General features: G+C 35.6%; 2 protein-coding genes across 3 annotated transcripts; one reads left to right on the top strand and one right to left on the bottom strand.

Moving 5' to 3' along the window:
* Window positions 1–1,646: 1,646 nt before the first annotated feature.
* On the bottom strand, window positions 1,647–21,235 carry LOC137927444 (serine/threonine-protein kinase pakG). 2 transcript variants are annotated; one of them, XM_068771255.1, is made up of 13 exons: window positions 21,092–21,235; window positions 20,032–20,176; window positions 17,723–17,958; window positions 17,045–17,215; window positions 15,237–15,650; window positions 13,577–14,358; window positions 12,505–12,637; window positions 10,961–11,052; window positions 10,545–10,740; window positions 9,504–9,636; window positions 7,957–8,029; window positions 7,274–7,404; window positions 1,647–6,708 (listed from the first exon to the last, which is right to left on the bottom strand). In XM_068771255.1, exons 2-13 carry the CDS (start codon window positions 20,146–20,148, stop codon window positions 6,577–6,579), a joined length of 2,610 nt encoding a protein of 869 aa, XP_068627356.1. In that variant the 5' UTR covers window positions 20,149–20,176; window positions 21,092–21,235; the 3' UTR covers window positions 1,647–6,576. The 2 variants fall into 2 exon arrangements, with proteins under 2 accessions (XP_068627356.1, XP_068627357.1); XM_068771256.1 differs by lacking the exons at window positions 1,647–6,708; window positions 7,274–7,404; window positions 7,957–8,029 and having other exon boundaries at window positions 9,530–9,636; window positions 10,541–10,740.
* Window positions 21,236–21,639: 404 nt separating this feature from the next.
* asf1 (histone chaperone asf1) lies at window positions 21,640–24,339 on the top strand. The gene is made up of 3 exons (XM_068771204.1): window positions 21,640–21,704; window positions 21,857–22,742; window positions 23,932–24,339. The coding sequence occupies exon 2, from the start codon at window positions 22,091–22,093 to the stop codon at window positions 22,739–22,741; it is 651 nt and encodes a 216-aa protein (XP_068627305.1). The 5' UTR covers window positions 21,640–21,704; window positions 21,857–22,090; the 3' UTR covers window position 22,742; window positions 23,932–24,339.
* The last annotated feature ends 2,687 nt before the right edge of the window (window positions 24,340–27,026 follow it).

The following is a 27,026-nucleotide window of genomic DNA, read 5'->3' as shown; positions in this document are numbered from 1 at the left end:
GCCATGGACAGGAACAGGTGGTAATCACTTGGCGCTATGTCCGGGCTATATGGTGGATGTGATAAAACCTCCCATCCGAGCTCCCGTAGCTTCTGACGAGTCATCAACGAAGTGTGTGGTCTGGCGTTGTCCTGGTGGAACACTGCACCCTTCCTGTTGGCCAATTCTGGACGCTTCTGGTCGATCGCCTGCTTCAAGCGGTCCACTTGTTCGCAGTAGATGGTAGAATTAAGCGTCTGGCCATATGGGAGCAGCTCATAGTGGATGATTCCCTTCCAATCCCACCAAACACACAGCAAAACCTTCCTGGCCGTCAATCCCGGCTTGGCCACTGTTTGGGACGATTCACCGGCCTTCGACCACGACCGTTTTTGCTTGATATTGTCGTATGTGATCCATTCTTCGTCGCCAGTCACCATCCGCTTCAAGAATGGGTCGAGTTCGTTCCGTTTCAGCAGCATATCGCAGGCATTGATTCGGTCCAGAAGGTTTTTTTGCGTCAAATCATGCGGCACCCAAACATCAAGCTTTTTTTTGTATCCAGCCTTCTGCAGATGGTTTAAAATGGTTTGGTGACTAACTCCCATCTCCTGGGCGATGTCATGAGATGCAACATGCCGGTCTAACTCGATGTAGTCCATGATTTGATCGGTATTTGTCGTCACAGGTCTTCCGCCGGCTGGCTTATCCATGGTGTCGTTTTCGCCGGCTCTGAATCGTCGAAACCATTCCTCCGCGGTTCGAAGTGATAGAGTACCATCCCCCAAAACACCATTAATCTCACGGAACGTTTCTCTAGCGGAATTGCCTTTAACGAAGGAAAACTTCAAAATAGCGCGAATTTCAAAAGACAAAAAGGCGGAAGGGAGATATTTGACAACCTTTTATTAAAGAACGCTCTGTTTTACCACTAGGGCGATCTAATACAATAGTTAATTTTTAATATTAACCAATTTGACATTCAATGCAATGTCAAAAAATTATTACATGTTTGAAAGAGAAAAAAAAAACGATATCAATGGGCCATTTCAACTTGCCAATTCGCTAGGCTAATTTCTTTTGTCTACGTATCTTTTTATTTGATTCGATCTCGTAGAAAAATCCCACCCAGTGTGAGTGGGATTTTTCCATGGTTTTTCTATGGTTCCTTGATGTATTTGTTCCTCGATATTCCTATATGCATGCCAATAAGTCTAGAAGGGTGAATTGTTTTAGAATCGAAAGTCATAAATGGTAAAATACATTTGTCGATCACGTAAGTTATATAAAATATCCACATACAGGGTGATATGTGTGGTTACATAATAGATGTAAAACCTTTAATGGAGTGAATGTATAGCATATTCATCAGGAAAAAGCTTCAACACTTTTAGACTTATTTTCTGTCACCATGTATAAAGTGCAATGATTAATTTATTTACATAGTAATTTTAATAACCCTTTTTTTCATACTATATTATTATTACGTTATGTTATTATTTCTTAAACCATTGGTTATTGGATATGGTTTACTAAAAATTAGCAATATGATATACATTCAGCTTTTACACCTAAAACCAATCATCCTGTATAAGTGAAAGGGTTAATAAGACAAATATTTTTTAAAAGTTATATTTAGAGTAAATTGATCACAAAGTCACTTAAAATACGTTTATACAAAATGTATATACATACAATTCATTATTATGTCAGTTTATTCTACAACAGAAATGTTTAACGTTCGATAAACAAGATTTCAAAACGAACGCATGCACAGAATTAAAATTATTTATCTATGGTTCGCATGTCACAATTATCTATGGTATGGTATTTATACACTGTGTAAAAAAACAATAGAGCACCAAAGGCAGAAAACTTGTGGTTACATAACACATTGGTATAAATAATAATGCATTATCATCATGTAAGCCGAATAACGCACTGCAAGGCCTCTCCCTCAAGGATCCTTATCATGATGTCGATCCGCCTGATCCAGGGCGTATATATATATATATATATATATATATATATACACTTGAATTTAAAACAAATTTACCAAGTCCCGATGTGTCTAAACCATGGATGCACAGACCACGGCCAGCCGGTCGAATACTGGTGGCCCGCCGACAGCAAAAATAATACTCTCGTACATTCGAAAAATATTAAATTCTATTCCAGAATAAAACCAAAAAAATTTAATTACCTATACTTCTGGCGGCCGGCCCGCCATCAGTTCATGATTTTCCCGAGTGGCCCCTAGTCTTAATAAGTCTGTGCAACCACGATCTAAACCAATGAAAAATAGTTGAAGTTATATTTGATATCATAAGAGCTCCACCATGTTTTCATCAAAATTCGCTGCCAGAATAACTTAGCAATAAATATCACCGAATATAAAACTTTATATACCTAACTTAACCCATTTAGTACCAATTGTTGCCATTTCGGACTACCCACTTTTTATTAATTAATACATTAAATTCCAATTATAAAATACAAGAAAATTATTTGCAATTACATATATTTTTAATCTATTTTTCTAGTGTTTCTTAGTGGGCGTAGAATGATAGATAATAAGTGTACACTTTAAGGGCAACAATATGAACAAAAATTTTAAATGTGGGTAGCAGCACAAAATAAAGATCAATATTATACCTAGGGTCATCACCATACAGTACCCGGCGATAAATATTAGCGTTATCTCTGTCCCACACTATGTGACGTTTTGACAGTCGTGCGACAGAGATAAAGCTCTACGAAGCCGAAATTAGCCGATTGTCTCTTTCCAAAGGTCGATGTGCAATATTTATCGCCGGGTATTGTATATCCGTTGACATATACAAATGCTATTAATTATGTATAGCTCATTTAAAACTTTTAACATCAATTTCTAATCGTCGCGGTATAAAATTAACACTCTGAAATATGTTACATTAATTTATTTTTTTCTATTGGAATGCGACAAGCCAATTACTCTGGCAGTACAAAATCTACAAGGACAGATAGTGGACAATCATTTATTTTAACATACAGATATATAAATTTTGAAAACACCTTTTATTACTATGTTATCATTAATGAGTCATACATTACCAATTTAGTCTTTACACCCTTAACCGATCAGGCTGTATAACAGCTGGTACGTAACGAGTTGAAGATATTGATCAATAACTTCATAATCAACTCACAAAACAATACATCTCCGTAATTGTATATAAAACTAAACATATATAACTATATGTACAGAGATATGTCATTCGAGTTTCATATATCACAAATAAATTGCTTAACGTTTTCACCATGATAAATGTAATATATATCAGTTCAAACTTTAAGTATATTACCCGGCATTTGATTTGGCACTTATATAAATACATACTGTGTGTAAATATATGATATTACCACCTATATATTGGCTTCACATGATATCTCTGGAACCACAAGTCTTATGGAAATTAGGAAACCAGAATATTTGTTTTGCAAATTACAAAGTACTAATTTCATGAACTTGCATCCAAAAAAATAGGCAATAGAGACCCACCCACATAAAGCAGGCAATAACCAGCTAATATGTTATAAATGTATATAAGAATTATATTTAAACACTAGTGCCTAAATGCCAGTTAATATACTATGTTTGTTCTATACCAGGGGTCGCCAACCCTGACACTGTCCATAGCTTAATTAACTACTTATTTACGACTCCTTCTCTCTCTCTCTCAAAACGTGTAGATCATTCCAGAAAATTGACAAACTTTAATTGAAAGTATAAAGTTTTTTAACTACCCTCACTTTACAAGATGTAAGGGCGTGTTCACACCAGAGAATTTAAATGAAATTCACCGTTATATCTTGTTTATATTATGTAAATCGGGAAATTCTTTTCTAAATATTAAATTTATGTTAGTGATCATTTGCGAACGTCAATGGAGTTCTCTTATAATGAGATCTTAAATATAATTTATCTAAATATAAATTTTGTAAAAATAACTGATAAATTATTCACACTCCTGCCACATGAAAAAATTTGCCTAAAATTTCAGTCTAAAATTATATATCGATCACAATCTTTGTTTACTTATAAATTCATTACCAATACGAAGTTACAAATTGTTAAGAAGTGTTTACACTTACATCGAAAGCTACCAAAATGTGCGTTTCTTTTTTGGATTGGTGAGAGGTACGAATCCGCATCCCTTGGTCCTCATGAGAATAGAATGAAAATTTTAATTATTGTATATATTTATAAATGGAATTTCCAATAACTATATTACAAAAATGCAGGCACGCGAATATTATCAGTCTATAATTGACAGCTGGCAAATTGACACTTTACCGCGCTTTTCTCATACTAAAAATATAACACATATTTTCTTTTACGTTTAATTTACTAGTTTTATTGCATAATGTTTTAAATTCCTTTGCCAAACTACTGCGTAGATAAGAGCGTTTAGTACTTGCCAACACACATTGTAGTACATCGACACGCTGTAACACCGCAGGGGCGTTCCCGCCATCGCAGCGCTTAGAGTACATCCACGTCGACATAGTCAGCCCGCTACGACGACGAATGACTATCGATACTGCGTCAACATTATCGACCGATGCATAAAGTGGACCAAAGCGATCCCACTACAGAGATAACAGAAGAGATCGTCGCTAAAGGACTGCATAGCGCTTTTCGGCTATCCACTACGCATCTATAGAGTCGACAGTTTTAGTCTGCACTTTTCAACGCATGAAAAAGTTCGGCATCAGAAGAGTGCGCACCACGGCATTCCATCCGCTGTCCATCGGGCATATAGAGACATGGCACCACAGTCAAGTGGTCTGACGAACTACCTACCGTACTACTTGGAACCGCAATACCGGACGAAGATAACTTCAGCTAAGCATTGATGACCTGCAGAGCTACACTGCGCATACCATCTGATTTCTTCGTATCTACACACTCGAAAATTGAAAATGCAGACTACGTGTGAGCTCATAGAAACAATGGCATCACTAGCGCCAACGGCACGATCCCGTACTAACCGACAACTTACGTTCATCTGTTAAGAGTTGGCAATGTGCACGCACCGTGCGCTACTAATCCACTAACTCCACTGTACGATAGGCCCTACGAAGTATTGCAGCGCTGCGACAAATATTTCAAAGATGCCACTTCGAACTAGTCGTGTCACTGGACAGACTCAAGCCCGCTTACGTCTGTAACCAGGCTAGAAGTGAAGCTGATTCAACTGCTGCAACACCTGCGAGCACCAGTCACGCCGATGCAGCTACCACAAGCAACAGCTATGTGACTAGAAGTGAAAGAGCAGTCAAAAAAACTGTACGCTTTGCTTAGGGTGGATTGATGTGACAACTACTGAGGACCGACTTTTCGCGAACGCGCGCTTTACACGACACTCCCTTCTTATAGCATGCGAGAGGAACGTGCGAAAGGGACGCCAGATGGAGCGCCCTCATTGCATATATAAATAGGTATCATTTTTCGAAATAAAATCACTCTCCACAAAATGGTCTTTCTTTAAACACGCAACACTAAATTGGTGACCAAAACCAGCTGCCAAAGCTAAAACTGAGACACACTGCCAGGCGTTTACAGATCATACAGCGTACCTCACAAGACAAAGGTGATGGTGCTAACCCCTAAACTGAAGCATGGCAACCCATTGCTGAGTGTGGAAGATGAGGCACTTGGCCAAACTAGGTAGATCCGGAGGCTAGGCTGTTGAAGTATAAAGAACGCGAGCAGGAAGACCCTGAGTCTCTATCATCAGCTGTGCCGGACCACGAAAATATCTTGAGGTCTGAACCAGGAGATCAGGACGATGTATCTGGCGGTGCTGGAGCTGACAATATTATATGCTGCGAGTACATGGGCGCTGGAAAAGAAAAAGCTGCTGGTACGCAGGCAGTAAGAAATTGCACTAAAAATTTGCGAGGACCCACAGGAAAACAAAAATAAAAGAAAATGTAAATATAGGATCCCGCAGAGAAGACGAAAGTGAAACGATGTACGAAAGGAAAAGTAAGAAGGAATGCAAGAAGGATGGAAGAGTAGAATGACATTAATTGTATAAACAGTATCTGCTTTACCCTAGTAGGGGGAACCAGAGGTCCCCAAATACAGTATCAATTCGTATCTAATGGATTCAAGCGTTATTTTGCGGAACTCCAACCTAAGTAAGAAAAGGACCAATATATAGCTACTTCCGCCAATGCAGTAGTAGTCGTGCAAGAAAGTGCACCGGCCGCCAGCCCGCTGATAAATGCGCATGCGGCAAACAATGCGAATTACACCACTACCACCGTTAAATCACTCTCGAGCTATATATTGGTCCTTTTCTTACTTAGTATCAATTCGGTCAAATGGATCTTGCTTAAGGTCAACTAATCGAAACCTGATTTCTAAGGAAATAAGGAGTAAATAAATCCTTATTTTGCAACAACCTTTTATCACCGTTTAACATTAAGTTATTATTGAACCTTATGCGTTAGACTTAAGGTCGTATTTGATGTTTTCAGCATCACTAAAAGTTCATAGTTTAATATGTACTTAAACTCATTGCTCTGTGCACTGTATTTTAAGCCTTATCTAATTGCCAATATGGATTTGTTCGATTTGACAGCTGCGCGCAGTTTCTTCACCAGAGCTGCCGGCTGGATGAGCACCGAGACTTCAGTGCCGTGCATGCTGAGACGGTTCATCTCTTCTTCGCCACCCTGGGGAAACCAAGTTGATATCTGAGAATTAATTCATTTATTTACATCCACATATGATATATGTCAAGTTTCAAGTATCAAACATCATTTACAGCGACCTATGTGGATGTCAAGAGACGAAATACTTTTGATATTAGTTTTAAAAATATTAAAAGGAAGATATGGATATAGAACCTTATTTTACATACTCGGACCCATATAAGATTTGTAAACTAACATTTGGTAATGTGGCTCAGGTATAGTGTCTTCGTCCCTCCAGGTGGTATCTCCTGGTTTGAAAGCTTTCTTCTTTCTGACGGCCCTCTTGAATGGGTCTAGTCCGTATGGTGGCTCTTGTTGGCGGCCTCCCCGCTCCTAGGAGCCATTTGATCCCCTTCGAGATCAGTGCGTCTGATGGTGTTACAACTCCTTCGTTGACACCTCTCCCAAAAACTCCCATATGGATATTGTTATTCTTCTGATATGGCTTCGCAACGGTGGCCATTCCAACAATGGTTAGTTGAACACATTGTTTTTCATACCTGGTGGTACTGGATATATGACTACCTAAGGCAGTAACACCTACCTTCAATAAGTCAATAGGCCGATTGTTGACTTCGGTGACTGCCCACCGTCCCTGCGGTGGGATGCCGGCACGTGCCGCGCTGCTGCCACCAGCGACTGATGTCACCACGCACTCACTGTCTAACTTTATACCTGAAATAATAACTTTTTGTTTAATTATTGGGCAAATATTTCTTTTACTACTTTATCAAATATTCATTTATTTATTTATCAGATTATTTATAATACGTAAACAAGGACCAATATTTAGCCACTTCCGCACATGCAGTGGTAGTCATGCAATAAAATGCACCGCCCGCTACTGCGGCAAACAATGCGAATCACACAGCCGCCACCGCCAAATTACTCAACACGTGTTTCACCCCTCCACGGAGCATCTTCAGGAGTTATGTTACACCGATTAGTGACTCTGTGTTTGGCACTAATCGGTGTAACATAACTCCGCATTGTTTGCCGAATACGCATTTATCAGCGAGCTGGCGGGCTGTGCATTTTATTGCACGACTACCACTGCATGTGCGGAAGTGGTTAAATATTGGTCCTTTTCTTACTTAAATAGTTATTATATTACGCTGTTAGTCGAATATAAGAAGATACTTAGGTGTAGATTTAATTATTATGACTTATAGTGTCTTTCAATACAAATTAAATTAGATCTTAATTAAAAAAAAAGCAATCACTAACCTAAACTCTCTCTGTCTCGCTTCATTATCACGTAGATCTTACCGAGCGGGACCCGATGGAATAATATATCCACCTGAAACAATAAATAATATATTCATATAATAAGAAAATATTTTAATATGTCTAAAACCAATAATACTAATACTAAAATTCACATTTTTTATTATTTGTTTATAAGCATTCTCGCGCCATTCGTTCAGCAAGCCATACAGGGTACTTTTCGAGATTTCCAGATTCTTTAGTCCAGGTACTTGGCAAGTGGCAATGAGCAGCAGGCCATAGCGCGAAGAACAGACGGCTCCAGGGGCTTTAAGGTGCTGAAGTGGAGGCAACAGACCTACAAGCGACTTACAAGCGGCGTATGCGCAGAAGCGCTGCGTATTACGTTCAACCACGTAGTGGAGAAATGACATGAACTCATCGGAAGACATTGGATGCCACCAGTTTCCAGTTGGTCTTATTGAAAGTCTATATGGGAGGCTATGTCTAAAAAAGTGTAAAATAAATTAAAAAACAAAAATCAATAATGTTTTAAGGGGACCGGAAAGTAATATCGTTTCTGTCAACATATTTTACAAAATAAATACTTTTAAGTTAAACAGTTTTATTTGATACCCAAATTTTGGTGGTTGTTCAAAAATAAGTACCTAGTCTGCCATAGTGGAACGGCGTCCATCTCGAATTTTAAATTTTGACATAATCATCGTGTTTTACTAGTGTAGCCCTTTCATTTGATACCCACATTGAGGGGGTTAAGAAAAAATATGTAATCCGCCATTTTGTATCGGCGGCCATCTTAGATTTATAATGTTATTGATTTTATTATATTGTATTGTCATCTAAATTAAATGTGTGTACCAAATTTCGGATCAATCTGACAACGGGAAGGTGCTTAAATTTCAATTTCTAATCTTGACCCAAACAACTAAATTCCGTATGAGTCGAACTAAAAAAAAAACTGTTTAAAAACTGATTGATTTTTACGGCTTTAGCATTGAAAATTTTTATATTCTACGTGGCAAAAGTTTGCTGAATAACAAAGGTGAATATATTGTTGATTAGAAATAAAAATTTGTTAAAAATGCAGCCGTGTGAATTTAATAAAGCGACATTACATTCTGGTCCCTCTAATGAGGATGACCGGACCAGAATGTAAATGTAATAAAGTATTGACTTTATAGACTAAACTGCCAAAAGAATAAAAAAATATATCCGTCTCTCTTTGACATACATTTGTCGTACGTCGGTAAATATATGACGAAACTTCTAGAAATTTCCGATGGTAATTAATATTTAAGACGATCCGGATTGCAAGTAGAACGTTGCGGGTTCGTATGCAGATACAAAAATTCATTAACCCTCAAACGCTTACACGCGTCATCACTTCTTCTTTATCTTCATTTTTAATGATAATTTTTTTCAATATCTTATTTTTATTTAGAATATCTGTTTGTTTGCTTCTTACAAAATAAGAAAGAGAAGGTGGTGGTTCAGGAAATGTTGGGTGCCTATGACTATATATATACTATATTTATAGTTCGACTTACAAGCGGCGTATGCGCAGACTTTAGTAGCAATCGTGCATGGGAGGCGCTGGTGGGCTGAGCACCCGCTAGCGCCGCTACACGGTCACCTGCGCGACCGCCACATCGACTTCCGTTAACCCCCCACCTTGCTATCCTGAAATCGATATAAATTTATATATATGTATATTTATACCTGTATATATTTGTTACACATATATATATATATATATATATATATACACACACACACACACACACACATATATATATATATATATAAATATATATATATATATATATATATATATATATACATATATATATATTGCGTAAAGTTGCTCTTCTGAGAGCGGCAGCAGCATTATGTGCTTTGGAGAACTTCGCAAAGTTAATATTTAAAATAAAATCTAGAATAATAATTAAAATTAATAGTTATGGTAATCTAATTCGATACATAATGTAGAGAAGATTAGTAAAATATGATTTTTACAAAATATTAATAAGTGTAGTATATATATAGATTGAGTTCCCTTATAAAGAAATACTACAAGTTAAGGCTATATGACATTATGACATTAGGAACCGCTAAGTTTGTATGGGTTCATAGAAAAGTAAAAGGTGAAGTTTGTATGGGTACATAGAAGTATGAATGGTTAGGTTTGTATGGTAATGTGGGTAAAAATAACCAAGAATAAATTATATACAATTACATCTACAAAAGTGGGTGCGTGCCACACAAAGCGGACAGAGTTGAACTTGTAAATAAATAATCAAAAAAATTATGATTAAGTGTTCCCTAATTATTGATAAAACACAATTGTACGAGGTGTGGATCTTTGCGTTCGTTTTTTATGGTCAGCAAAACCAGATGTTATCTACGAAGTGTATACATTACATATATGCAAACAATAATTTAAGAACAATTTAACATTATAAACTATTGTGCCCATACTGTATCACAAATACTTGTGGTTTTATTCATAATTTTAAAATTTATCATTTGTAAAATCTTTGACCCCTGAAAAGCAAAAAAAGGTGCAAAGAAATTAGGTACTCACGCACCAGACCTGTCCTTCGTAGTCGGCGAAGACCGGGGGGTCTCGGATGGACAGCGCAGTCGCAGTAGCGGAGCCCCGGCGCTGCTCTGCGCGGAGTGCCGCCGCCTGTCGGGCACGCAGCGGCGCTAAGTGAGCTACGCCCCCAGGCACGCCTCCTGCCATAACCCCTGCCACGCCTCCTTGTCGCGGGGGCGACTGACCTATAACCACAACGTCGTTCATTTAATATATGTAGTAATTGGAAATAGGCAGTAAATGCCTTAATGTTAAATTTCTTGCTCAATTGCTGATAAATGAGCTATCTTCCCAGTCAGTATACAATGTACTTGCCCTTTCATAATTTACTTTCATAATATCAATTGAACTTCCTCTAACAAAACTGTTTCAAGGTTAACCTCGCTAAAGTAATTGGTTCCATACCATTACTGAGTGAATTACTTCTTCTCCTACTGCTGTCCACTCTCCCCTGCGGCCTTGATCTGTGCACAACCTTTACCGGTGACGTCACGCTTCTAGAAAATACAAATCAATATATAATGACATGAACATGTATGGGCAACATTATGTCATTGAATGATGACAAATTATATTTGCATCTAATATTTAATATAATATTTGAAATACATATGTTAAATATCATTGAAAGTGGACAATAATCTAGATCAGTGATTCCCAAAGTGGAATCGACCCCCAGGGGTCTATGACAACATGCAAGGGATCTATGTCAGCGAAAAAAAAATTTGGGGGTCCATGAAATGAAAATGGGGGATTGGATCTCAACACATACACTGATAGTACCTATTTACTTACATCATATTATCTTATAATATCAAAACATTTACATTATTTATAAAAGTACCTATAAAGTAAAAAAATGATTATATATGTTTATAAATTGTGTAAGTAGTAGGATGTTGGTATTCGCTTTGTGGTCGCAATACATTTCGACCATACACTAAACCTCACAACAGTTAGAAATTTACAGGAAATCAATATCAGGTAAGTAGGGGTAGACCCCCTATCACGTAAAAACATGGCAAGGGGTCTACGACACAAAAAAGTTTGGGGAACTCTTATCTAGAAAAGTAATAAATAAACAACTGGTTAAATTTCTAACACTTTCGAATAAGAAGCCAGAAAAACAATTAACGGTAGTAAACCAGCCAACAAGTTTTTTCGGAATTTAATATAGAATTATTTTTTCAAAGTACCAAATTACTATGACTCAGCTTTTTTAACTTAAACATTTTTTTTAAATTACTACCAAATAATTTAATAAATTTATAGATACAGAGTGATTGTAAGTGTTAAGCTTCAAAGGAATAAATATATTTGCATTTGTTATCAATTAGTTTATGCCACATCATATCCAAAAAAAAATAAGTTTCTGAAATAATAGATAACGTAATGATGATATAGAAAGAAAAACCGTGCTCTCAAAGAGGTCAATATCACTAAATAAGTATATTATATAATCAATGTTTGTTATGTACAGTTGTAATTTTTCAAAATAATTAAATACGTAATTATAAACATAATGTGAACATTTTTTTTTGTTCTATTTTATCCCAACCTAAAGCCACCACTCATAGAAAAATAGGCGTATTTTAAACAAAGAATAAAAATAATTATCAAAAGTAGCAAATTATACTTGTTTTAACAGCTCTTAATAGATACCGGACTGTTTGTATTTTGTGCGACAGAGATAATGCTCTACGAAGTCGAAATTAGCCGATTGTCTCTTTCCAAAGATCGATGTACAATATTCATCGCCGGGTACTGTATTTCTTTAGCTGTGTCAAAGTCAGCTCAGAACTATTATAACGAAAATTCCACCAGTTAGGAAGTGGAAGGGGCGAATAATTAGACAGCCAGACAATATTAAATTCTTCTCTTTATACTTTACGTGAAGGGTAATTAGTATTATATATATATATATATATAAATACTTTAATTCAAGTTACCTTTCTCCATTATCAGTTTCATGTCGTGTAGGGCTGTCTTGACGTTTCCCTTGTCCAAAACCACGCAATCGACTCAAAAGAGAGAGTTCCGTTAGTCCCCGCTTCCATATTGGCTTCGCTGCTTCATTTTTTTCTGGATAATGTTAAAAATTATTAACCTATATGTATTATTTTACTTCCAGTTCTGAACATAAACCTCCCCCATAGATCACTAATATCCGGTACATGATCATCACTCCAAAACCTTAAGGCCACGGCAGACATCTGTTCTGAGCGCTGTATGTCCATCCCACTTCAACATGCATCCACTGGGCTTATTTATATGTATATAAATATGTAATATATTATACACCTATCCCCCGATTTACACGGTACTTGTTTTACACGTTTTCGCTTTTACACGGTTTTTCGAATAAGTTTTTTTTTGTTTTAATAACCGATTTTATTACCATCTCTCGTAATGTAAATATTTCTGCTTCAAACATCTAATCGGCACAAATAACTTCGAGTGATGACAGTGAATTTGAACCTTCGATTCCGAAAGAAAGATTGAGAATAACTTCTCTTTTGTTCTTCTGTTTAATGTATATTGTAATTAAATATAAAAAAAAAAAACAGTTTTTCCGTAATATACTAAATATTTTTACTTGTCAATGCATTTTATTTTTATTTCTGTGTACACCTAAAATTATTGAAAAAAATCCGCAACAGAGTTTTTCGAGAACAAAAGAGTTTTTCGATTTACACCGTTTTGACTTGAAAATTTTTAATTTTCGATTTACACGTTTTCCTCAGGAACGCATCTACCGTGTAAATCGGGGATAGGTGTGTAAATAAGCAGAAAAATCTGTCAAAAAATTAACTTCAGTACAAATGCTATTGTATGAAGGACAGGTTCCAATAAAACCGCTTTTAGTGCGATAACTAAAAATTTCACTCAAATTGAAACAATTGAGTAGACTGTCGGCATAATCAAAATCGCTGAAGTCACTGGATGCCGGCAGTACTAGACTGAGCTAGCAGTGGGATCTCGACGTATGAGCCGATGCTGACATGATTTAGTGTTTCTCACCTACTTTAGCTTCTCTCTTCGGACTGTTGTTTTGTATTCTTCTAATAAAATTCTCCCGTATCCTCGGCGCTCCGTCGTACGCGTTTTGACTGTGCGACCGTTCAACATTAGTCCTTAACGACCTCGTATTAGAGCTGAGATTCGTACTAATAGGCGGAATAGGTGTATTAGTTACGTTAATAATATTCGACCTTGTTTCGTTCACGTTAGAGTTTATTTCGGATCGACCGTTCGGCGCTGTTACATATGTCTCTGACGGAACATCGTTTAAAGTGACATTCGTTGTAGTCCTAACGTTATTATTTTGACTAGAATTCGGATATAAATATTCGTATGTTGATTCCGATGCCAATTCCAAGTTGGGCAGAGATGATTTACGCAACTTATCCATGCTTTTAATTTTCTTCACTGGTAATGGTGACGCTGTTTTGTCTGTAGACGTCGACGCCATGCAGAGCCGCTCGTATATGTCATCAGTTACTTTGACAGCTTCTCCCGTCAAACTGACAGTGGTTGTCAAACTTAAGTGGCCATAGTCGGAGTGGCTTTTTGAGAACACAGTGCCGTAATCGCTGTCATTTGAGTTCTGTACGTTTATTTCCGTGTTGACAATGTTAACGAAGCTTTGAGGGTCATTTTGACCAGTGTCGGGAGATATGGTGACGTTCTGTTGGAAGTTGAAGTCGAACACATCAGTGTCTGGTCCCAGGACTGGAATCGCTGTATGTGGTGGACCCTTGTTCGATACTTGAATCACAGTTATATTTGTTCTTTGTGGTAGACTGAAATTATAAAGAAAGAAACAAACAATTAGAACTCCATCACAGCTTAAAAGACGTTTTGTCATAAGCTACCTGCCTACCATTAATCTACTACTAGATTAATCTACACTACATAAGTCTACCATTAATATTTTCTTTTTATTATCACATCATCAAATTTTTAAGACTTGATAGGATATCACCTGTTTCTATCATTTAATATTAATGTGGTCAGTATTCCCATATGAAGCTTCAATGTTGTCTGCTATTGAAAATATTGAGCTGATGAAATCTATCATCCACATTCTAAACCATGTGAACACATCACACTGTAATGGCTTAGTACATGTAGCACTCAGAATCAAGTGAATGCTGGTTGTCAAAGTTATAAATAATAGATAAAAAATTCAAATACTATTTAATCGGAGTTGATTATTTAAGCAAGTCTTAAAATATTTTAATAGAGTAAGTTGTATACCACTGTTTCATTATTTACACACTTGACCTATAAGCACCGGATTATAATTTGCGAGGAAATACTAGTCACTTCATGAGGTGATGTGCCTGGTTTACTACATAATGAAAAACAAATATCCACCATAGTATCTTTAGGGACATCTCACACTGCAATGTCTTCAACAAAAAACCTGATGAAATATTATGCATAGGAACGAGTTTCAAAAACCTATTGTTATGGCATCTACAGCTGTATAACTGGAAATGGTAGTTGCCAGATAAACAAATTCCATTGTAGATACATACATCTGCAATCAACGATTTTTGTAACCTCAAAAATTATTAATATCAATTAGAAGTTTACAAATTATATGCCTATCCCACAAAAATAAATTTAAAAAATAACGCAATTTAAGAAATCAGTTACATTGACCTATACATACCTGTGCGAATTCTCGACTATGTTACTGGAAGTACCCTCACCATCGTTACTGACCACAAATCTCTGAGTAAACCCATTTTCACTCACACACAAATTCTCAACCGACTCATGTATACGATCAATCTCGTGGAAGAATTCTTCATCACTATCTGTTATCTCTGTGTTCCGTTTCAATATAGAATCATCTAGACAAATGTTCTGTCCACAGATTTTAGCAACACTCTTCTTTGGTTCCGCTTGACTTGTGCTGGGCACTGATGTAACAACGTCATCCCAGTTTGATATATCCACAGGTTCCGAAGAAGACGGTTCTGGGTTTTGTGTTGGATTTTCGATTGGTTGTGAAGTTGTGGGTTCACTGGTGGTTTCGGGTGTTTGACGAGCTATCGGCGTTGTCAATTCAATGCCTGGGACTCTGGAAATAGAATAATATTTTTTGTTAATGAATATTAGTTATATATACTTCTGAAATACGAAGATCCGTAGAGGAACCAAAGTCACCGACGTAACCCAAAAAATGCTTGTCTAAAGTAGCAATAGGCGAAGCACACAGCTAAGAGAAAGAGAAGAGAAAGCCTATGTCTTATAGAGGCCAACTGTCAACTGACATGATGACTTCAATGTGAATTTTTACTAATATTGTACTCTAAATTGTCTCTCGAACTAGATTCCTTTGCCTCCCCCCTTTTATGATCCACTTTTAAACTTGTATCATTTGTTACCTTACAATTTATTACGCAATTTGTTCTAAATTATTGCGTATGCTTAATAATGTAGTAAATAATAATAGCTGTGAGCATGAAGAAGACATGTTTCAGAAATCCACATCTATTTTTCAATGTTTTACAACAATATACATGTCTTCCATTGTTAAGTCAATTTGGAGACTCCGGGACTTTGCGCTAGTGCACTGGTGAGCAGCGATAGGAGTTGGTGCTCTGGTTAGCAGGCCTTGAAGCCTCACCCAGAACTGACACTAAAACTATCCTATGTTCCTCACGTACTTTAGTTGAGTTTCTTAGAAGGGATGTCGGATGTTTACATTGTTTAGCAGACAGCTTATTTCGCAGAATCTAGTAAATAGAGATAACTTCTTCTCTAGTTTGCACATAATTTTGTAATGTATATAAATAACTGTCACCCGATTTTATAACTAGGTTCTTATTCGATTAAATAAGCAAAGTTATACTTGTATACAAACATACAATATATACATATAATTACGTATGAAAATGAACGTCAATCTGAAATTGGATGATAGAAAAGGTAGTGTCTAACCTACTAAGGATATCATTAAAGTGACCAGTAAATCTCCCATCTTAGTTTGTGGTGGGCTCTTTTCAAATCAGTGCATGTTTCGAACCCTTGTAGCTTTGTTGAAAGAAAGCCATTACAGTTTAATCTGATTTTACTTTCTATCAAATGAATGTAAATTAATGATCCTTTGTATTTGATTATAAAAATTCAAAATTAATTTAAAAAAAAACTCTCATATCAATAATATATGGCGATCGCCAAATCAACCAATAGTACTTCAAACCTTAATCCCTAGTGCTGTCTCGCTCGCACAGTGCTTACCACACGCAGACCTATGTGGGTTCACTCACCAACGAGTTGTACTACGCAAAATGTATAGATATATAGGACCAAGAAGCGTAGCAACAAGCCGAAAGAGAATCAAGAACCAAATCGATTAGCAACAATCGACTGGCGATATTGAATAGTGTTTCTTATACATTCAACGAACTTTTACTCAATGACAATCTCTTACAAATATATTCACTACCCCAATTTCCACAAAAATCTTACCTGTCAGGAGGAATTGGCGGTGTGGGTGGTAGTGGAGAAGTTGGGTCCCTTGCAGCTGCACGAGGAACTGGAGGTACTGGTGCAGCACAGTAAACATTCTCACCCTTGGTGAGAATCTTCAGCTCATGCAACTTATTTCTGAGTGTAGTCACCCAATCCTGCATTGAATCCCTGGAATTAGCAAAATTTAACAAATTTATTTATCTTGTCATAATATCACTGATAATAGAGGATATATCTGAATTTTATCTAAATTCCACACATACTCATATGTGCAATTTTTCATCAAAATATGTGTTACATATTCATGAACTGTTTGACTGAATCTGAATTTTTGCTCATTATATACTTGAAATGACCTTTGAATTGACCTTTGATGCCCTTAACACCAGTTCATTTTAGTTCTGTTATTCATATACTAGTGCCTACTCTTGTGTACATCATAGGAAGAATGCCAGAAGATGAGCATTTTTCCAAGCCACATTCATTAACTAGTTCTTCAGTGGATCTTCTCATTTTATACCCCATCCATTGCACTCTGGGTGACCTCCAATTGTTTTTTAAAGCCCACCATAAGTGACACCACCTTTGATTACACATATTGGTCAAAGACCTTGGTCTTCAGACATTGCAGTATTTTGAAAGAGATATAAGGCATATATTGATGAATAATTTTACCAATCAGGTGCCAGCATCCGAACAGGCCCTTGCTCTGTGTCAATGAGGAAATCATACTCATCACCCATATGGGGCTTAACACTTGCTGTGACATGTCTCGCTGTCTTCAGACATACTCTCCAAGCAGGACGGTGAGTAAGAGTTGCTGGAGAATCAGGTTCAGGATACTGCTCCAAGAAAGGTGTGCGTCCATTATGAACACAAAATAATGTCCACATAGCTTTCAGGGTCGGTTTCTGTAATGGTTACATGTTAAACTTAGTTACAGTTTTAATAATAAGAAAAACATCTTCAATCCAACTGAAAGATATCAACATTGGCTATATGACTGACCATAAACCTAATAATACTAGCTCAATGTGGGTTTGTGAAACACTAAATTATCTTTGAACAAAAAGCAAATACGAAATAGACCTTAAACCCATCTGGTTGTAATGTTATCCAGAGACAATAAAACAAAATTATCTGTGCCATAACAAGTATAACCTGGTAAGTGATGAATGATGAAATACACATCCATTTTATCATTCCACTAATCAAAAGATCAGCCACTCAACATATCCACTTATAATCCTGGGACTAAACACAGATTTAAATAAAAAAAAAATATAAGTAATCAACAGAGATTAAATAATTAGTTGCATACTGTTCTGAAGTAACTTTCTTGGTCTAAACCATGTTAATGGGTTACTATAATAATAAATTCAATAAACAAACTGTATTCTAACACACACACCCATATACTTTCCAGCATTTATGATCCAAAGTGCCTTATATATTATGTCATACACTTTCTCTTTCTTCTTCTTTTACTACAATAGGTGCTCACGGCATGGGCCTTCCTTTAATCGACCTTGCGCGGCCCGCATTCAACGACTTCCCGACTTCCTTAACACCATGTAGTCGGCCTAGAGGGGACATATCCATGCCCCATATATTGGCTTGTGGTTGCCACTCAAGAATTTTTTGGCCTCAATGACCATCAGTTGCATGAAAGATGTTCCTGGCTCACAACCTCTTTAAACAAGCACTTCTTAGACTTATGTCATTAGCCTTGGTTCTTCTGTGAAGCACTTCATTTTTGATTCAATCTTGTAATGAATCTCTGAGCATGGCTCTCTTTGTTGCTCTGTGAGTGACTGAGCATTCTTATAAGGCCCACCGTAACAAGCTTTAAATTAAGATAAATTTAGACCTGAATATCATTTCTATAGCAACTAAAAAAAATACTGGTTTACCAATTTTTTTTACCATAGGTGTATAATTTGGTAGTGTAGAAATTGGTTACACCAACTAAACAATCAAGTAAATCAATTACTAATTAAGTGGATGTAATATCTGGTATAATTATAAAGTTTCATAATCCCATGTTACATATTGGAAGTTGCACTGCTTTAATATGGATGGGGTAAATCACTTTTTGCCAATTGAATGTCCTACATGTCTTTTAGCTGAGGTATTAACAAAATACACATGTTCATATTAAAACATTTTCCTAATTAAATATTAGGGGAGACCAGAAAGTAATGTTGCTTTCTTAAGTTAAATTGACATAACTACATTTTTAACAGGGTTTTTATTTCTAATCAACAATATAATCACCTTCATAGTAAACAACTTTTTGCCATCTAGTATACAAATTTCCAATGCCGAAGTGGTGAAAATCATTCGTTTTTTTTTTTGGAAAATATGTCAAAAGAAACATTACTTGCCAACCCCTCTTATAAATAATACAAAAACAAAAAAAAATATAAAAGTAGGACAGGATGCACCGTCATCATTTCAGCTGTAAGCAAATGGGAAATACACCTAACCCATTGATTTTTATTAAAACTGGTTGGAAACTATCTGCATCCAGTGTCTTTTAACAACCTGAACAAAGTTGTCAGTCCAATCTGTAGGCGGATGTTCTATGTTGCGCTTGCAAGTATGTGATCTTCCAGAATCTTAAGACCCCAATGGCCACAAGGTCTACCCGGTACGTAGCCTGCCTGCCACTTTAACTTAAAAATCCATTGGAGGAGGGCTATTTAAGTCACTTTCATTCATTTGTGGTTCTCATTTCTGATTTGATCTTGTGGAGAAATCACAAGCATAGCTCACTCCATTGCCCCTTGACTGACTATAAGCTTAGAAGTGACTTGAATGGCTGAACAACTTTGAGCTAGGATTATACAATTATACAAATTTTATGAACTTTTATGTACTCTAAATTACTAAACAAACTAGAAAAAAAAAATTAATTTATCTGACATTAAGTTGGCAAAATCTCTCTTACTGCTGCTTTGTATTGGGTAGAAGCTTCATACCTTATGTCCCAGAGGTCTAAGCTTGCCAGTGTTGACATCATTTGGTATTCTTTTGAGGAATGCATTCTTCTGAATCTCTCTGTAATATACTGGTCCTTCATCACGATTTGATGTCATATTATTGAAATTTTTACCTCCCGTAGTTCTGAAAACAAAACATCTATTTTTTAGTTATTCTGCAACTCATATTAACTATACTTTATGTACCACATAGAATAAATTAAAAACTTTTTTAATAGCAGTTTATAAATTTAAAAAAAAATAAGTTGCATTTATATAGGCAATTTTGTTGTCTTAATAACTTTTTGCAGTACAGTCTACAATGACAAATAGTTAACCATAATTGATTTTTAAATGTAGTAATCTGAATGAAGAAAATGCTTTTTTAATATATTACAATTGATGTTTATTATTTATGGAAACATTGATTTTTGTACTGGATTTACCTTATATTAAATGTCAGTAAATGACCTACACAGGTCTCTTTAAAGCTTTTACACCTGTAACCAATCATTCAGTATGTAAAAAATATATTTATATTTGTAACAAATATACAGTCAGATACCCTTCTACAAGACATTGCCTGTCTCATAGATTGAATTGCATACATCCTTAGGGCTAAATTTTAGTATTATTGTATTTCAAAATCCAATTCATTCAAACTTTTCTATTTACAAAGATAGTACATTAATATAATAATAAGTATCCTATGTCAAATATTATCAATACTTATATAAAAGGCTTTGGACATCAAAAGAGCTTGTTTACACATTTGCCTATTTAACTAGCGGTATCTTGTACAAACGTTACCCATATTTAATTGGATGCGAAAATAGGCTCGCAAAACAAAACCAATTGTCGAGGACAATATTAGACCACGAAGTGACTCAAGCGAAAAATATGCCGTTCCTTTCACGGAATAACGTCTTCTTAAGGAATTCGGAGAAAGTATCCTTAGTTTTCCCTTTCGTCTCTTTTTTACATTTTTAATTAATCAAATGTCTTAGCTATATTATTTGTGCGCGTAAATTAAACTCAGATATATACTTTTTTGAATTACCTGAGAGATAGTATCAGCGAAACGCTTTCAATTGTCGACCTTCATGACTATTGTGCGTACGTAGTTGCTAATGATATGTATCCTTATTACGAAGTGGCAATAGTGGCCTTTTATAAATCACAGAGCTGAGTTTGTACACGCACAACGCACACAATGCAACTGTACAGACGCCATTCTCAATGACATTTAATTCTGTTTATTGCCGTATTAAAAAATGAGTACACATTTTTCCTTAAATAAAATTTTCCCAGGGACTAGATCTCTTTGTTAGAACGATACAGTTTCAATTATTATTTATTTTGTAGAATTTCCACGTTATAGAAGATTCTAATTGCATCGTGTAACATTCTAAAGTAAATAGATGTGCTCACGCATGCTAAATTCAAACTATAGTAGTGACTTTACTTTTTTACTTAATATTTAATCATATTTTATATAAAAAAATAAGATAATTTAAACTGTAACAATAGAAATTAATAAAGATAAATGTTTACTATCTACCATACGTTCCATCAAAACACTTGTCTATTCCTTAATCTGTGATTTATGGTCATTCTTTGACGTTTTGTTTGTGATAAGCAGCAGCCTAAAAAGTGATAAAACTTCTGAAAACGTAAGTTTATATTTATTTATTTCTATTCACAAACAATGTTCGTTACCTTGTTTTGTTTGTACGTAAAATTTTAAAGTTTTATGTTAAGAAATAGCTAGTTATCGGTTCTCGGCTCAGGTGATTCTGTCAAATTTTTTACTTTTTCATTGTAGTTCACTGTTTTTCCGCATCGTGCGCTGTCGTCGCAAGTTATTTTGGTCACGTGACCATTTGAACCGCCAAAATATTTGTCACTTTTTGCCGGATCTCCAATCCCTATTTAACAAAAACCGTTTTAACCGTGCTTAAAGTAATAAAAGTAACATTTTTGGCAACTAGAACTAAACATAAACGTTACTTGTATAATTTAAGAACAGTAAAATCGTAATTAAAGCTATCATATCAAGATGGCAAAAGTGCACATAACCAATGTCGTCGTACTGGACAACCCGAGTCCGTTTCTCAATCCATTCCAATTTGAATTGACCTTCGAATGCATCGAGGAACTGAAAGAGGACCTTGAATGGAAGATGATCTACGTCGGATCAGCCGAAACCGAGGAACATGACCAGGTTCTGGACACGATATACGTCGGCCCAATACCCGAAGGTAGACACATGTTCGTCTTTCAAGCCCCACCGCCGGACGTCACTCGTATACCAGAAAACGACGCGCTTGGCGTAACAGTGGTGTTATTAACGTGTTCGTACAGAGGACAAGAGTTCGTAAGAGTTGGTTATTTTATAAACAACGAGTATAGTGAGACTGAACCGGAATTGCGCGAGAATCCGCCTGCGAAGCCCCAATTTGATAAGGTCGTAAGAAATATACTAGCTTCAGAGCCGCGTGTGACGCGGTTCAAGATAAATTGGGCAGAGCCCGAGGCGGCAATCGCGGCAGATTCCGGTGACGCTAACCTAGAGGCGTCTCACGCACCCAGTAATGACTCGTATGGCGCTTCCTTTAACGCTGACAGCCAAATCAGCGGCATGGAATTCCAAGGTAGTCTAAGTGGATATGGAGATAATTCAAACTCAATAGCTCCTATGGAATGCTGAGGTAGGTGCAACTCATCATTGTTCATTTGTTATTAAACAGCAATTTAAATTCTTGTTTTAACTGTTCTATATACTTACAAAGCTATACTAAACTAAGACAAAATTTACAAAACTTGATCCAATATATTTATGTCAAAAGCCTTACTCTTTTGCTGGATATGGTAAGTTAAACCATTATCTTCAGCAATAGGACTTGTACTCCTGCCTCCAGGGATTTCCAATAGGACTTATTTATAGTGCCCTGTGTCACGCATCTTCTAATGAGCTTAACTAGGTCATCTGTCCAGCTTCTTTGTGGATTCTATGCTTGGAAGTCTCAATCTACTTAGCAGAACTGCAGCGGCTGCCTGTTGTATGCTATGTGATTGACTGCATAGTTGTAAATTTTTGGCCTGTGTTAGTTATTTGCATTTGTGTTTTGATATTTTCATTCCTGTTTTAATTTTTGGAGACTTCCTCAATCTTGCTCTCTTCATGGCTCTTTAAGAGCTGTAAGTTTCATAATGAGGCCTAAAGTAAAAGAGCATGTTACACTGCCATATTTTTTTCATTCACTGTAAATCACTTTAACTGGTAACCATTGCTTGTAGACCTTCATCTTAGGGTACTATGAAAGTGGTTTTTATAGAAAAATGCATATTTAATTATCATTTTGTTCAATTTTTTTTTTTTTTTGGTTATTGTGTTCACTTAAGGAGGTCCTTTTAGCCTCGAGTTAAAATGTTACATTATTTATTAATGTGGATGTGGGTGATTGATAAGGTTTCAAGTAACATAGAGAGATGCTCTATAGAGTATCTGGACTCACTCTCTGGAGTCACTCAATATGCATTAAATATTCCTGTTTGAGAGTGCACAAGAGGACAATAGCGGCAGATGAGATTATTTGCATTGTTACCTGTATTTGAAGTAGTTTGCTCAGGCCTTTAGGTTCAGGTAGACATAGTCGGCTAATAAGAAACCACCCTAAACATGGACTTATGACCTCATTAAGATTATTGGAAAATGGTGAAGACCACTTTCAACCGGTCTTATTGGAAATGAACATTGTAGCTGTATGTCCAGCAGTATATGTCCTGTTTCTGAAAAGATGGTGACAACTGTTTCAAAGTATATTTAGCTTGACTTATTTTAACTTCGAAACCTTAGCTTGTTTATATTTTAATTATGAAAGTTTCAATGTTTTTCAGAGTACCAAAGTATATATGCATAAGAGAAGACGAATCTGCAATATGCTGATGATTTTGTGAGAGTAAAGGTCTGAGATCTACACAATTGGAATTCACAGTCTCTCAATGAAGAACTGAATGGTGATTTAGCTGTTGATAACATTTTATATTAGAGTGTTTATGTAACAAAGTAGAAATAGGTGTGATCACATCTATCTTACTCCTCAAACTTTCAACTTTTGCCAGTCTTTAAAATGCCAATGAGTTTGTAACTAAAATATCCTTTAAATGTATTAGAGAGACCTAAAAGTAATGTTGTTTCTGTCAACATAATTTACATAAAAACTGATTAATTTTTGATCGGGCATTGAAAATCTGTATACCAGTAGCAAAAGGTTTTTGATAAAGCAGATGAAAATAATGATTAAAAATAAAAACTTGTTCAAAACGTAGTTGTATGAATTTAACATACGAAACAATGTTACTTTCCAGTCCCCCTTATAGTCTGATCGGGAGCAGAGCTGATTAAATACCAAAAAATAAGTGAGTGAAAGTGTTCACAACCTAATTACGAAATATCCATTTAATCTTTTTGCAAACTGCAAAAATGCAATTATTAAAACTTTATTATTATTTTACAAACTATAATTTTTATATAAATATTGAGATATGAAATGGATACATTACAACATTCTGTTGAACTCCTGAAACTTTTATGTTAATATCAACTGACTTTAGAGTGACTCGGCATTCAGTGGATTCACTGTAAGGATGATGGGTCCATAATTTAGGGAGAAGGCAGTACAATGTGCTCAGGGCTAACAACTCACATAGCAAGATTAAGGAGCCGTTCTTACAATGCTTTGGCATTCAGCTTCACCAATGAAACTCCTCTCCTTATCCAACCAGCTTTGAGGTCTTGCCAATGTTTCAGAGGTAAATTCCAGAAATGAACTCATATTCCTTCTTGGCAGACCTAATCCTTTATTGGGCTATAGAGATTTCACTGTTGTACCACTCTTTGTATTCATTTTTCTATTTTGTTACATAAACACCTTTACTTAGGATAGCTTTATTAAAATTTATGTATAGCATTATGATGTTGCTAGTAAGGTTATGTAAATATTATAATTGAGTGATGAAAAATATACAGTAATGCTACATAACGGGGATTACCCTGAAAGTTTCAATGATTGTAAATTCATGTTATATTTTGTTGTTAATATATCACAGGCATATTTCAGTTTTATTGTATACACTTATATTGTGGTCCAAGTGGCATTTACAGATGGTTTGGGGGGAGGGGCAGAATTCGGAGGCTGTTTAGTCTAAACCACTTGGCACAGGCAGCTAAATACCACTGTTTTTTTTATTAATGATTCTTTCATATAAACAAATTATTTCCTTTCAAATTACCAGCCTATTGCAAAAAATATTTTTTGTCATTTTAAATCATCATTATTAGTTATAACATAGGGAATGATCCATTTTTAATCGACTTTTGGAATGAGAACACAGGTGTTTATCTTTGTAAATATTTGTTGTGTTACTTGCAAATTTTGATGCTTGAATTTTAAATAATACAGCTTAGTAGCTGAAGAGTTTCACAAAACATGGGTATTTAAAATTTTTATGTTTAGCATATTGGAGAATTTTACATTTTATGAACATATTTGGTTTCAACTACTCTACATGTATATTGTGTTTATAACAGATTAATATTTCTGCAGACAGATATTACTTGCATGTCAAATTTAATGTTAGGTACTAAAGTAGTTTAATTTTACATCAAACATTTCGCTACAAGTAAACTCTAGTCTACAAAAATAAATTGTGTTCTTTATTAATCATTATTATGTAAATTATTTTAATGTATATGAAGTAATTTTTTAAATACTTTGCTAATTATTAACTTTCAAACTTTAAAAACAGGTTTGGCCATGTTACAATTTATGGTTTAGATTAATCATGTGGCCAAAGAATAAAAAACCTCTATGAAATTGATTAGGAAGTTAAAACCTTGTTTCATGTGATTTAAATTGTGATATATTACCAGCAATTTATAAAAGTGTACACATTTGCAGTTTGTTAGTTTTTGTACATTTATAACTAACACATGTGATGTAGAAGCAACTTTTTTGTGTTTCATGTATATATGTTGCATATTTAAGCTATGATAGTATTACAATATAATATGCATCTCATGTATATCTGTCAACAGCAAGATAATTCAAAAAAGGATTTTTAATTATAAATTTCGAACACAAATTGCCAAATACATGTGAATAAATAAATCATGATTATTTCCTATATCTCACTATATTTTGAATATAATGAGGTCTGGCCTATCCTTGTCCCTAGTCCATTCGCTTTAAGAATGCAGTGTATCTTTGTCCACACATCCTTCAAGAGTCTTGTAGTGTTTGAACTGGCTTGTTTTCTGCAAAATCCGAACAAACCCTTGATGTTACCAGAGATCTCAGAAAGGTACCCTGGTGAACTGTGGTAAGGATGGCCCTGGAGGTTACCCTCGTACACTGGAGAAGTACTCAAACAGCGGCCTTCTCTTTCAGGCATACCCTGGACAGGGAGCTGTCTTTAACACTTACAGTATAAAGATGTTTATTATGAAGACCATGAGCAATTTAGATCCCTGTCACCAGTCTTAGCAGTTGTTGGATATTAGAGAACCAGCAGGTTAAGATAGGCATTGCCTATGTCAATGGCTTATTTATTGTTGTTTGTCTATTTTTCAATGTGTTGACTTGGAGTGGGCTCAGATATAAGAGATCTGGCTTTAGCAATTGATAGTGGGATGATGGACTCCAACCTTCGAGGATATGCCTTTGATTAGTCCCCGAGGACTTAACTCTCTTAAAAGAAATGATTTGATTGGGTACATCTTGGCTAGGCCGGTGGACAATAATTCAGAACATTCTCGATGCGAAGCAATAAAATTATTTTTTACATTTAATGAAATCTCCTTAGAGTTGATTTTCTTTTTGAGCTAAATATTTCATATATGCGCTAAAATATAATTGTGCTTTGGAGAACAGTGGTGATCCAAGTGTCATTTGTATCTATGACATATTTTTTTATAATAATGTATAATGCGT

Source organism: Battus philenor, unplaced genomic scaffold, assembly GCF_028537555.1.
Source record: "Battus philenor isolate CCGP_79_NKW_IND1 unplaced genomic scaffold, ilBatPhil1.0.hap1 SCAF_30, whole genome shotgun sequence".
NCBI classification, from domain to species: domain Eukaryota; kingdom Metazoa; phylum Arthropoda; class Insecta; order Lepidoptera; family Papilionidae; genus Battus; species Battus philenor.
This window is presented reverse-complemented; position numbering and strand designations above follow the sequence as displayed.